The following is a 12995-nucleotide window of genomic DNA, read 5'->3' on the forward strand; positions in this document are numbered from 1 at the left end:
CTCTCTCTCTCTCTCTCTCTCTCTCTCTCTCTCTCTCTCTCTCTCTCAATCACTTTTTGGCACTGTGACAAAATACTCAGAAAACAACTTTAAAAGACTCAAGATCTTCTTTGGCTCGTGGTTTCAGTCCATGACTCCGTTGCTTTGGGGCTGTCGGTGGCGAGGCAGAGTGTCAACAGTGTGGCAGAGGGTGTCCCAAAGGTCACTTCATGGTGGCCAGGAGGCAGAGGGACAGAGAGGCACAGCCGAGTCAGGACAAAACGTATCCAATCCCCATTGCCTGCCTTATCCACACAGATGGTTGGTGTTCACCCTGAGAGCCCCCCTGCCTCATGAGAGCCCCCCTGGCCTCAGGTCCTTCTGCTTCAGACTTCTGACTGTGCACAGCTTTGCACAGCTTTGCCCAGCGTCTTGATTGATGTTTATATGTTGGACCGTCCTGGACCAGGAATGTTTCCAGTGTATAATCCTTTTGTTGACTGCTAAATTTAGTCAGTTGGTTTTCTTTCTTTCTTTCTTTCTTTCTTTTTTTTCGAGACAGGGTTTCTCTGTGTAGCCCTGGCTGTCCTGGAACTCACTCTGTAGACCAGGCTGGCCTCGAACTCAGACATCCGCCTGCCTCTGCCTCCCAAGTGCTGGGATTAAAGGCGTGCGCCACCAACGCCCGGCTGGTCAGTTGGTTTTCTTTTTTGTTTTTGTTTCTTTTAAGACAGAGTTTCTCCATGTAGACCTGGCTGTCCTGAAATTTTCTCTGTAGACCAGGTCCCAAACTCTGCCTGCCTCTGCCTCTGGGGTGCTGGGACTTACGTGTGCCACCACACCGGGCTCCAGGGCTTTACGACTTTTGCTCTGTGTTTGGATTTTGTATCCTTGCACTACTGAGCACACGGAGTGAGTTAAGGAGAGATGCTCTTTGCTCTTCAATTTCATGAGGCGCCTGAGGCAAATGAACTGACTCCTGAACTGGAGTCCCGTTATCACCAAAATAATAATACAGAAGCATCTGAGTGAGATGCCATAGCCTATAGTGCCAGCTACCCAAAACTTTGAAAAAAGAGGATTATTTGGTTATAGGAGATCAAGACCAGCTAACATATCAAGATTCTATCTCAGCTCTTCTGTTCTCTTTGGCCTCACCGATAGGAGCAAGATGACGAAAGGAACGTCATGCTTTGGAAAGCGTCGCACACGCTGTGCCACCGCTGTGGCTCCAAGACCTACCACCTTCAAGTCGACTTGTGGCAAATGCGGCTACCCTGCCAAGCACAAGAGAAAGTATAACTGGAGTGCCAAGGCTAAGAGACAAAACACTACCAGCACTGGTCATATGAGGCACCTAGAGATTGTCTATTGCAGATTCAGACATGGATTCTGTGAAGGAACAATACCTAAACCCAAGAGGGCAGCTGTTGCAGCATCTAGTTCATCTTGAGGAAGATTCTGTCTCAAAAAACAAGCAAACAAACAAACAAACAAACAAAAAACAAAAAAAAAAAAGAGGTGTGCACAGAAGTTCACAGCTATAATCCCAGCACCCAGAACAAAGGCAGCGTGGGAACAAATTGAAGACCAGCTTGGACTGTATGGTGTGACCATATCTTAAAAACAAAGCAATGAAAATGTACAAATGGCCAGCAGTCACAGGAAGAGCATCATTAGTCATCACCGAAATGCAAATGCGTGCCTCAGTTAGATAGCACTTCACACCCTTACATAGCACACACTTCTTTTCAAAGGGAGAAGTGTTAACAGGGTCACTGAAAACTTAGCTCCACTACAGACTGTAGAATGCAAAAATACAGCTGCTGTTTCTTCAAAAAGTTAAAAATAGAATTACCAGATGACCCAGCCACTTGAATCCTGGGTCTTATCCACAAGAATCAAAGCAACTATTTAAAACAAAGTCCTATACAAATATTCCCAGCAGGGTTATTAATGACAGTCAACAGTAAGCAAGGCATGGTGGGACGCACCTCCACAGCCAGCTCTTGGAGGTATGAGGCAGTAAGATCAGGAGCCTGAAGATAGGTTGGTTTATAATAACAAAAACCTTGTCTCAGAAAAGAAAAAATACAAACAAAACACAACAAAATAATCTAAATATGTCCATTAGCTGATTAATGAGTGAAAACTACAGTCACCCCATAAAGTATAACACTTTTCAGTCATAAAAAGTATGACATATGCTTCAACATAATTGAACTTTGAAAGCATTACGGTAAGCGAAGGAAGCTAGGCACAAAGCCAGCGTCTTGCATGATTCCACTTAGAGCAAGCATCCAGCATAAACGAATTCATACAATAAAGTGTAAGTTAGTGTCTCCTAGTGGCTAAGGAAGTGACTACTTGCAAATAGAAGGTTTATATCCAGGATGAATAATAGACAGTAGGTACTCTAGTCTGCTTGATGTTGCTGTAACAAGCACCATGGCCAAAAGCAACTTAGAGGTGGAAAGGGTGCTGGTGACCAGCCCAGCATCCAGGTAGACTGAGGCAGGCAGCTATGAGTAGTGTTGGTGGTAATTGGAGCCAGGGCTGCTTTATCTTTGGCAGTTCTAGTTAACTCTTTGCTATTCCGTGGCCCAAAGCCCCTGGCTTCTGATGATTTGATTCCCACTGATGGCAGCAGGCAATTTAAGAAAAAGGCTTAGTTTCTCTCTCGCTAGGTGAGAGACTTGAAGTTAGTTAACTCTTCATGAGCCAGAGAAAAAAGAAAGAGGGGGAAAAAAGGAGACACTTCAAGCACACAGAGATATACACTCTTCAGCTGGGCCCAACCTCCTACCTCAAGAATCCCGCAAGTGTTCATGCATACTTATATAATACACATAGACCTATACGTGTATGTATGTACATGCATATAGACAGACAGATACATATATACCACTGGTGGATGGGGCAGAGCCCCCAAAGCCATACTGCATTCTCTCTGGCAATCTATACCTTCTTAGACAAAGGTGTTTTTTTTTAATATAAAATTACCTCATAGATAAATGTTAAACAGAAGAGTTACAGAAGGATGTCAGTAGTAAGTTCAAAGCAGTGTTTCATTCTGTAAGCTTATTACAAGTTCAAAGCAACAGTTTCACATGGCCTTGCTTTATCACAGTGCACACCTGTGGCTTCATCATCCTTAGACCTGACCTAGAATGAACATTTTCCTTGATCACAAATTGGTTCCAAGACTGCTTTCATATCTTAGTGCATTAGCCCTAGACACACGAAAGTTTACAGAAAGTTTATAGAATTAAGCTTATTTCAGCTTAATTCTATAGGGGGTTGAGATTATTTGTATCATTTTAAGAGTTCTATAAAAATCATTATCAGAAATTGTGAAATCATCAATTTGTCTATACAGAATTACTACATGAGCTTACATCTTCTTGAAGACCTGCAGGAAATTTGTCCAGTAGGGTGGTCAGATGCCTAGGAATCATTAGGCTATGTAATAGTTACAGAAAAGGCAGGCAGGTCAGCAGCAAGAAGGATGAAGTCTCTGGTGACCTTGCATCTCACAGCTCACCCATCACAGCTATGCAAAATGGTGGGCCATCTCCAGAAAACTCCCTTGCCTGCCTTAGCTTTTTCTAGATGGCTTCTGTCAGGTCTTCTGTCAAAAGGATTTGCTACAGCTCACAGGTTAGGATCCATGATTAAGGAAAGTCTGGGCAAGAACTCGAGAGGGATCTTGAAGGATGAACACTGCTTGCTGCTTGGCTTTCTTACACAGCTCAGGACCAACCACAGTGCGCTGGTCCCTCTTACATCTGTTACCTACCAACACAGTTTCCACAGGCCAATCTGATCTGGGAAATCCCTCAGTTGAGAGTCCATTTTTTAAGTGACTCTAGGCTTCGTCAAATTGACAGCGGAAGCTAAGTAGGACGGTAGAGGTGACTGGATATCCATTTGGTAAATGTCTTAGAATTGCACACTATGAAATGGGCAAAATGGCCTGAAACTTGAGGCTCTCATGGTCTCCTGCCCCATGGTCTCCTTCATGTACATGAAACAGTACTGCCTGGGCTATGACAGAACAATAGACACCATAAAGGACTCAGAAAAGTTGGGTGTTATTCTCACAGCCCAAACCTAGAGAATGACTGTGGATCAGAGAGATCTAAATAAGGCAATCCCATCACTCCACGACACTGTGCTCAACACTCTTTTGATACAAATGACTGTTACAAGTGATGGAGTCTTTATATTTTCATTAAACCTTCCCGGTGCATATTTTTAAGTGCAGTAGTAGCAGTAGCAGTAGTATTTTGAGACAGGTTTCTTTGTTTAGCCCTAGATGTCCTGGAACTCACTTCATAGACCAGGCTGGCCTCGAACTCAGAGAGCCACCTGCCTCTGCCTCCTGAGTACCAAGAGTAAAAGCATGTGCCCCCACCTCCAAGCCTTTAAAATTTTTTCTTTTAATAGATTTTATTGGGGGCTGGAGAGATGGCTCAGTGGTTAAGAGCACTGACTGCACTTCCAGATGTCCTGAGTTCAAATCCCAGCAACCACATGGTGGCTCACAACCATCTGTAATGAGATCTGATGTCCTCTTCTGGTGTGTCTGAAGACAGCTACAGTGTATTCATATATAATAAATAAATATTTTAAAAATAGATTTTATTTATTATTTTTTATTTTTTAGATACATAAGTATCTAAAAAATTTGCCTGTGAGTATGTATGTCCACATGTGTGTCTGGCAGCCACAGAGGCCAGACGAGGGTGCCGGATCCCCTGAAGGTGAAATTTCAGATGAGCTATAAGCTGCCACACATACATTCTATAAGCTGCCATGCAGGTGCCAGGAATGAAGTTCAGGTCCTGTGCAAGAGTAATAAGTGCTTCTAACAACTAAGCCATTTAGTGTTGGCAGAGCTCCTGGATCCTAGGACCAATTTGCATTCATTTAAAAAAAAGATTTGGGCCGGGCAGTGGTGGTGCATGCCTTTAATCCCAGCAGTTGGGAGGCAGAGGCAGGTGGATTTCTGAGTTCGAGGCCAGCCTGGTCTACAGAGTGAGTTCCAGGACAGCCAGGGCTACACAGAGAAACCCTGTCTTGAAAAACAACAACAAAAAAGATTTATTTATTTTGTATACGTGAGTACACTGTAGCTATCTTCAGACACACCAGAAGAGGGCAACAGATCCCATTACAGATGCTTGTGAGCCATCATGTGGTTGCTGGGAATTAAACTCAGGACATCTGGAAGAGCAGTTGGTGCTTCATATGTTCAGAAAAGCATCTAAAAGACGCTGGTGCACCTAAAGAAAGAGGGAAAAAGGCAGCACAGCTGTAACATTCTTGAGAGTATTATGGTCTAGAAAGACGTGCATGATACCCAACAATGTTGTTGAAAACATTGTACAAAAGTCTGTGCCTATAAATGTAAGGAGTTTCCAGTATTCTTGGGGATCCTCTGGCTATCAGAGGGGTTTTATACCCCGCCTAGCCTAGTCGTTCATTCTCTGTGTAACTTGATAAAGAGTGTACTGTGTGAAATTGAGGCAAAAAGGGGCTTCTCTTTCTTTTAGAACAGGCTAAACAGCTGTGTGCCCTAGCAGCCCAATGTTCTCCTTACGTCAGAGATCATCCGAGGCTCAGAAGGCTATCGCTGGTGATCACGGCAGAAATAACTTGAGCAAATGATTTCAGTTTCAGGCATGGATGGGGCTGACACTAGAGCAGCCATTTCTGCCTATGAAGGAAGTATTACTGAGGTGGACCCCATAGGGTGTCCCACCTCAGTACCATAGAAATAGCTTATGAAGGTTTGCAGTCATGGGTTGGAATGAAGGCCTTCTGACAGAGCCTCTTTATGGGGTGGCACAGGATCAACCCCTACAAGGGTGGCATGTGTAGCCACTGCAATAATGCAAGCTATCTGTGAGCCCGCTCACCAATGCCATACAGGTTGTTTGTTCTGAATTTTCAGATGCCTTCTGATTTAAGCCTTGTCACAGTCCTCTGTGACGAGTGCCTGAGTATGTTTACAGTGAAAGATGAGCAAACTCCTGTGTGTGTGTGTGTGTGTGTGTGTGTGTGTGTGTGGTTTTTGGAGGTAGAGTCTCTTTACATAGACCTGGCTATCCTGGAATTCACTATATAGATCTGACTGGCTTCAAACTCACAAAGATCTACCTGCCTTTGCCTCCCAGCACTAGTCAACTCCTAGGATTAAAGGCGTGAGCCACCAAACTAGGTTGACATCAGTATTTGTACACAGATCTTGAAAAGCACCAGAAATATTTTGTGACTCACATAAAGCGGAACTTGGCCTCCAAGCCTACCTTGTTCTGCCGTTCTGACAGCCTTCTCAGAAGCCTGAGGATCTTTAACAGACAATTTTTTTTTTAAAAGATTCATAATGGCTATTCCTGGTTATCAACTTGACTGTATCTGGAATGAACTACAATCCAGAATTGCAGGACTCACCTGTGATCCAGATCTTGAGGCTGGAAGACACACGTTTCTGACCTGGATCTTGGCATGGAGATCTTGAGGCACAGTGCCATGAAAAGCTTAGGCCCAGGCAAGGTAGTACACGCCTTTAATCCCTGGAGACTGAGGCAAGGAGATGTCTGAGTTCAAGTCTCAGATCCAGGTATGTTGGTACACCCCTTTAATCTGGGCCACACTGTCTTCTGGAGACCTACATAAGGGCATTGGAAGAAGGAAGATTCCCTCTTCTTCGCCTTTCTTCGTCTGCTTGCACTTACTTGCCAGCACGTCTGTTAGAACCTACTTCTGTGAAAGACCAGCTCAAACAACTAGCCTCGTGGGACTGAGCAGTTGTTGAAATCTATTTAATTTTCTTTGTATCTTGTGTGTTTTCAGAGGAAAATAGCGATGTACTGTGTACCTTTGATGACATCTGTCCTCAACGCAAACACTGAAAAGGTATTTCTTAGATGAATTCCTAATATCTATAGAAGGATACCATAATTAACAACTATGCACTGGTTACTTTCTCATTGCTGTGATGAGACACCATGACCAAGGGAACTTACAGAGCGGAGGGTTGATTTTGGCTTATGTCTCCAGAGAGATACTAAGAGTCCATCAGGGCAAGGAGGAAAGGCTGCAAGTAGCAGGCCAGAGGGCAGCAGATCTCCTGAAACTGGAGTTACAGGTTTTTTTGTTTGTTTGTTTGAAACAGGGTTTCTCTGTGTAGCCCTGGCTGTCCTGGAACTCACTCTGTAGACCAGGCTGGCCTCGAACTCAGAAATCCACCTGCCTCTGCCTCCCAAGTGCTGGGATTAAAGGCGTGCACCACCACTGCCCAGCGAGTTACAGGTTTTATGAGTTGTCTGATGTGAGTGCCGAGAACCTGGTTAGGTCCTCTGCAAAAGCAGCAAGTGCCCTTCCACCTTGTTTTGGGAATAGGGTCTTTCATTGAACCTGGGGCTTTTCAATTTTGCTAGACTGGCTGGACAATGAGTCCCAGGCATCTGCTTGTCTCTGCCCCTCACTGCTGGGATTGCAGATCAGTACTGCAGAGCCAGGCTTTGAGTGAGTGCTGAAGACCTAAACTCGGGTCCTCATGTGAGCCTGGCAGACACTTCAGCAACTGAGCCATCTTCCTAGCCCTTCCCTTGGAGTTTTTATTAGCATTGTATTAAGTACACATAGTAAAGAATATTTTCAGTATGTATATAAGTATAGCTTGATTATCCCATTATCCTTTCTTTCGCCCTTCCCCACCCCACTTTGCTCTTCATCCCTGATAATCCTCATTTTCCTTTCAGCTTTAGATTCTACATATGAGTTACAGACAGTTATGAGCTGCCATGTTGGTGCTGGGAATTGAACCTGGGTCCTCTGGAAGTAGTAAAGACTTCTTTACTGCTGAGCCCAGTGCCTGAATTTTGTTTTTTGCTTTTGAGATCCGGTTTCTTGCGGGGCGGTGGTGGCACACGCCTTTAATCCCAGCACTTGGGAGGCAGAGGCAGGCAGATTTCTGAGTTTGAGGCCAGCCTGGTCTACAGAGTGAGCTCCAGGACAGCCAGGGCTATACAGAGAAACCCTGTCTCGGAAAAAAAAAAAAAGAGAGATCCGGTTTCTCTATGTAACCCTGGGTGTCCTGGAACTTGCTCTGTAGACCAAGCTGTCCTGGAACTAAGGGATTCACTTGCCTTTTCTAACCAAGTACTGGGATTAAAGGTGTATGCTGCCATGCCCTGTTATATGCAGAATTCTTTTTGTCATCTACTGGTAGACACTTAGGCTAATTCTATAATTTATTGTGCATCCGTTAACATGTAAATACAGGTATGTCTATAGTAAACTGACTTTGACTCTTGGATTGTATAGTAGTTCTAATTTTAATTTTGAGAGGAGTCTTTATTATGATTTCTGTAATGAATAAATTAATAATTTAGATTCTCGATCAACAGAATATCACTTCTCCCTAGCGTGACTGCTATTATAAATTGCTTGTGTGGCTCACGTTTTTATAAGGCTAAGAAGTCTCTAAAGGTTAGAAAAAAATGCACGCAGAGGGGCGGTTATTGTTCCTTTGACTGTTGTCGGTTTTTTGTTTTTGTTTTTGTTTTTTTTGGTTTTCGAGACAGGGTTTCTTTGTATAGCCCTGGCTGTCCTGGAACTCACTCTGTAGACCAGGCTGGCCTCGAACTCAGAAATCTGCCTGCCTCTGCCTCCCAAGTGCTGGGATTAAAGGCGTGCGCCACCAACGCCCGGCTGACTGTTGTCGTTTTGATATACGGTCTCGTTATGTAGTACAGGTTGGTCTTGAGTTCAAGATCTTCAAGCCTTGAAGTATTCCTTTATGATCCTGGAAAAGGCAAGGGAGGAACGGGCAGGCTACAAGTTAATCGCATTCAACAAAAAGTAAGTGTCTTAGGTGGCTTGCTCCAAGATACCCTCCGTACTCAAGGAATTATATACACTTAAAGTCTCCTGGACCTAGTCCAACTATCTATCTTTGGTCTGTCAAAGGGATGAAGAGCCCTGGGTTCTGGGCTTGAGGTTGGACAGGGATCCCACCAAGGTACAGAGCTCTGAGTGTCTGGGAGCATCATTAACCGGGTTACAGACACTCCTAACAACAACAAAGCCTCGCCAGTGTTTCCCCTCGTAAGGCAGCCAACTTTACGAAAGGATTAAGTATCAGACTGGAGCTATTTCGTCAAAGCAATAGTCTCCTGAGAAATCTTCAAGAATATCGTAGATAGTTAAAAAACGGTTAAGGAGCAACCAGATTGCAGGACTTTTCCGAGCTACTGGAGACACACTGACCCGCTGGGCTCTATCATCTTTTCAGCAATTTTAGATCTTTGATAGATACTTACATCGGCAGTTTCCGGAATTGTTCGGCATAGACTCGAGAACGTCGCCCCCTGGCGGCGGGATTCGGAAGGGGCGGGGGAGGAGGGAGTTGTCTGAGCTAGCGCGCGCAGACGCAGTTGAGTACCGGCGGCGGTTCAGACCGGAAGTGGTTACACCTGAGATCACTTCCGGCGGGTGACGGTGCGGACGGGTCAGGAGCGTAGAGGCGGCGGCAAAATGGCGGCGCCTGAGGAGCAGGATCTAACTCAGGAGCAGACCGAGAAGCTGCTGCAGTTTCAGGTAGCAGCGAGTTCTCGGTGCAGCAGAGGCCGCCGCGGGATGGGGAATGGGACCCTAGAGGAGCTCAAAATCATCCTCAGGTTGGGGTTGGGACCATTTTCAGACCCGCAGGCGGCCCCCTCCCCCCAGACACCAACTGCCCGGATTTCCCCGGCGCCCAACCTCTGTCGGTACTCAGCTTTCCAGGCACCTCTGCCAGCCATGCTCGACCACAGCGGGTCTGCTGCCTTAATTTCCCTTAGCGGCTCCGGTCGGCAATCCTTACCAGCCTGATGAACCCGCCAGCCCCTCTCCGCCCATCGACTGTTGATGTGCTGGAGATACTAAAATCCCTATGGCAGAGTTGCCGTCGGCTCGCGGGTCTTGGACCGCCGACCACCATCCCGTGCTATTCACAGACCTTTGCTGAGGGTCTCTTGGTTACTAGGTCTCGTGTTGGGGGTTGTAGTGGGGGAAAAGCAAGCGCCCGCACACAGACCTGGCACCTGCCCTAGAAAAGTGGGAGGACGCCACAGGGGAAACAATGCAACATAAGTATCATCGAAGGCTTCTTACTGGATTTGTTACCTTCGGCTTTCTCCTGAACTGTTGACTGTGCTTGAGGAGGGTGGCAACTTGCAGGGCTCGGCCTATTAGTGGATGTTATGTTTCTGGTTTTTGTTTGTTTGTTTTTAAAACAAAAAAATGGAGGGTCTGGTTGGAGGATGCCACCGGGGTGGTAAACCATGGCATTAGCCATTTCCTTAGTTCTTAAATTGTATAACTTAAAAATGTGTATTCCCTTGAGGATGTTTTGGAGGTAAACTGAGTTTATGGATGTTACACGCTATTAAAAGGACGTTGCAGGCCGGGCAGTGGTGGCACACGCCTTTAATCCCAGCACTTGGGAGGCAGAGGCAGGCGGATTTCTGAGTTCGAGGCCAGCCTGGTCTACAGAGTGAGTTCCAGGACAGCCCGGGCTACACAGAGAAACCCTGTCTCCAAAAACCAAAAAAAACAAGACGTTGTAAACAGTAAAATGCGCCTAAACAGTTGCGGCTATATTAATAATCACTTCCCAGTTAAATTGAAGTTAATAGAACTCGTTTCCTAATAGGAAATGTGCTAAATATTGATTTTTTTCCAGCAGTTTTTATGAAAAGTCTTAGTACCAGACACTGTTAGGTAGAATGCCGCCCTCTAAATATTTATGATGGCGTGAGGACTTGACTGACACTTAGCATGTAGCTTTTTGAACGCACAGCCCTACCTTTAGCGTTCATACTGGGACAGGCCCTGTCATAGATGGGTATGAATTGTAAGAAGTAGCATCAGTGGGTGTGGCCTGAGACTATAATCTCAGGGCACTCAGGAGGATTCTGAGTTTGAGACCAGCCATTTCCAAACAAGAAGAAAAGAGCTTGCTTAGGTTACACAGCTAGTAAATTGGTGGTGTCCGTTTAAAGCAGAGCCTTCCCTGGGCTTCTGGTGTCCTGCTGTAAGAATCAGGTGTTACTGCTGAGATGTTAGTTTGTGTGTGCCTGTGTGTTTAATTAACGTGTTGGATGTGTGTACATGGTAAAATACTATTCTAAGCATAGTTATTTGAGTGGCGTTTATAATAGAGAAATTGATGACACCAAATTAGCATTAAAGAATGAATAAACAGACAGCTCTTACTGCTTCGTAGAGTGTTACTGTCAGGGTTTTTTTTTTAACTTGGGCAGACTACACTTAGCAGCTCTTAGTGGTCAGGCACGTGCGAGTGAGAAGTGAGCGGTGAGGTGTGCTCCCTCAGTTCAGGAGTGTGAGGTCCGGCAGTGTTTGGGAGAAAGTGCTGAGTGAGCGCCTTGTTTTCCACGGACATCAGGAGAAGAGTGGCCAGCAGGGTAGTAACACTGTAGTGACATTAATTAGGTTTGTGTCAAGATTTATGAAATTGAATAAATTGAGAAAATGCATTTTGTGTTTTTATGTTCTGTAAACAAGCCTGGGGCAGATCAGTGTCTCAGATTATTGTTAAACATTGGTTGACTTGTACAAATATCAAGCATTATAACCTTAAACTTCTTTAGAAGACTATAAAGAGTTAACTGCCATTCTTTTACACTGAAGAAAACAGGTATGAGAAGTCAGGTAATTCACATAGATAGTACCTTACACAGATTAACAAAACCACATTCTTGTTTGTATCCCAGTGCTGAACGTGAATAATGGGAGTGCCAGAAAGCTCTCTGATGTGTGTGTGTGTGTGTGTGTGTGTCTGTGTCTGTGTCTGTGTCTGTGTGTGTGTGTCTCTTTGTCTATCTGTCCATCTGTTTGTCTGTGTTTTTGTCTTTGCTATTGGAGTTTAGGGAAGAGAAAACTTCTTGATGTTGACAAGAGAGGAAAGATGACTTAGAAGTTGCTATTTGTTACTGACTATGCCTTAAGTACAATGCTAGATGATTTATACCCATTATGCTTAATCCACACAGTTACCTTATAAAGTACAAATGGTGATATGTCTGCTATGGTGTCTGGTGAAGAGACAGATTGGTAGGTTTATTTGCTAAGGTACTGGAGCTATAAGTGGAATTCTGGTGGGTCTAGCTGTGGCCTGGAAGGCTGAGCTCTTAGCACAATGCCTTGCAGCTTTGAAGGAGGAATAGAATTTCAGCAGATGGTGGGCAGGAGAATACTCAAAGCTGCTGAGAAAATGAATTGCTCACATATGGAGATGGGAAAGAGTGTGGCTATGTCTGTCGTAATAAATAGAGACTTGGGAGTTAGAAGGGTAAACGAGCCAGATTCCAGAGACCTGTCAGTACTGTGCTGACTTGTGTAGTAGGCACAGTCAGGAGAGGGTTAGCTTGGGAGTAACAACACCAGGTATTGAGCTTTGCTTCTCTAGCAGTATGGGGTATGTGCTTAGAATCTGTATGGGTATCAGAATAGATGGGGGTTTCCCGGTTAGTTCTCAGTCTGTGTCCACATTTTATGTATTACAGTTGAGCTAGGCATGGTGGTTCACACCTGTAATCCCAGTGCCAGCACTTGAGAAGTTCAATTCAGAGGATTGCTGTAGGTTCAAGGACAGCCTGGGCTACATAGTCAGTTTCAGGTTATCCTACAGGGTGAGACCCTGTCTGAAAAAGCTTAAATAAATGAATTTGTAAAAGTAAGATGTTTTAGGAAATCTGAGTTTTTTTTTTAATGTGACATATTTTGGGTTAGAATTCTCCAAGGCATATTTACCATGTTCCTCAGTCCATTTGATGTTTCTAAGCTGCTTTTGTATGTCTGTGTAACTTGCATGGCTCTGGCTTGCTTTGGGACCAGCTGAGTGGAATAATGTAGTCATTATGTTTTGAGCTATTTCTACTGGAAAATAATAGGCATATAGATTTAAGGAAGAGCTAATAGAAGTATGTGGAAGATTACTT

The 12995-nt window shown here is 44.6% G+C and overlaps 1 protein-coding gene across 1 annotated transcript in view; it reads left to right on the forward strand.

Moving 5' to 3' along the window:
* Positions 1-9497: 9497 nt before the first annotated feature.
* The window catches only part of Faf2 (Fas associated factor family member 2), a 36157-nt gene continuing 32659 nt past the window's right edge, over positions 9498-12995 (forward strand). The window contains exon 1 of the mRNA XM_028772131.1: positions 9498-9591. Coding sequence (XP_028627964.1) covers positions 9529-9591 — 63 coding nt within the window. The 5' untranslated portion in view covers positions 9498-9528. The remainder of the gene's footprint in view (positions 9592-12995) is intronic.

This window comes from Grammomys surdaster, unplaced genomic scaffold (genome assembly GCF_004785775.1).
Source record: "Grammomys surdaster isolate TR1022 unplaced genomic scaffold, NIH_TR_1.0 211, whole genome shotgun sequence".
Lineage (NCBI taxonomy): Eukaryota > Metazoa > Chordata > Mammalia > Rodentia > Muridae > Grammomys > Grammomys surdaster.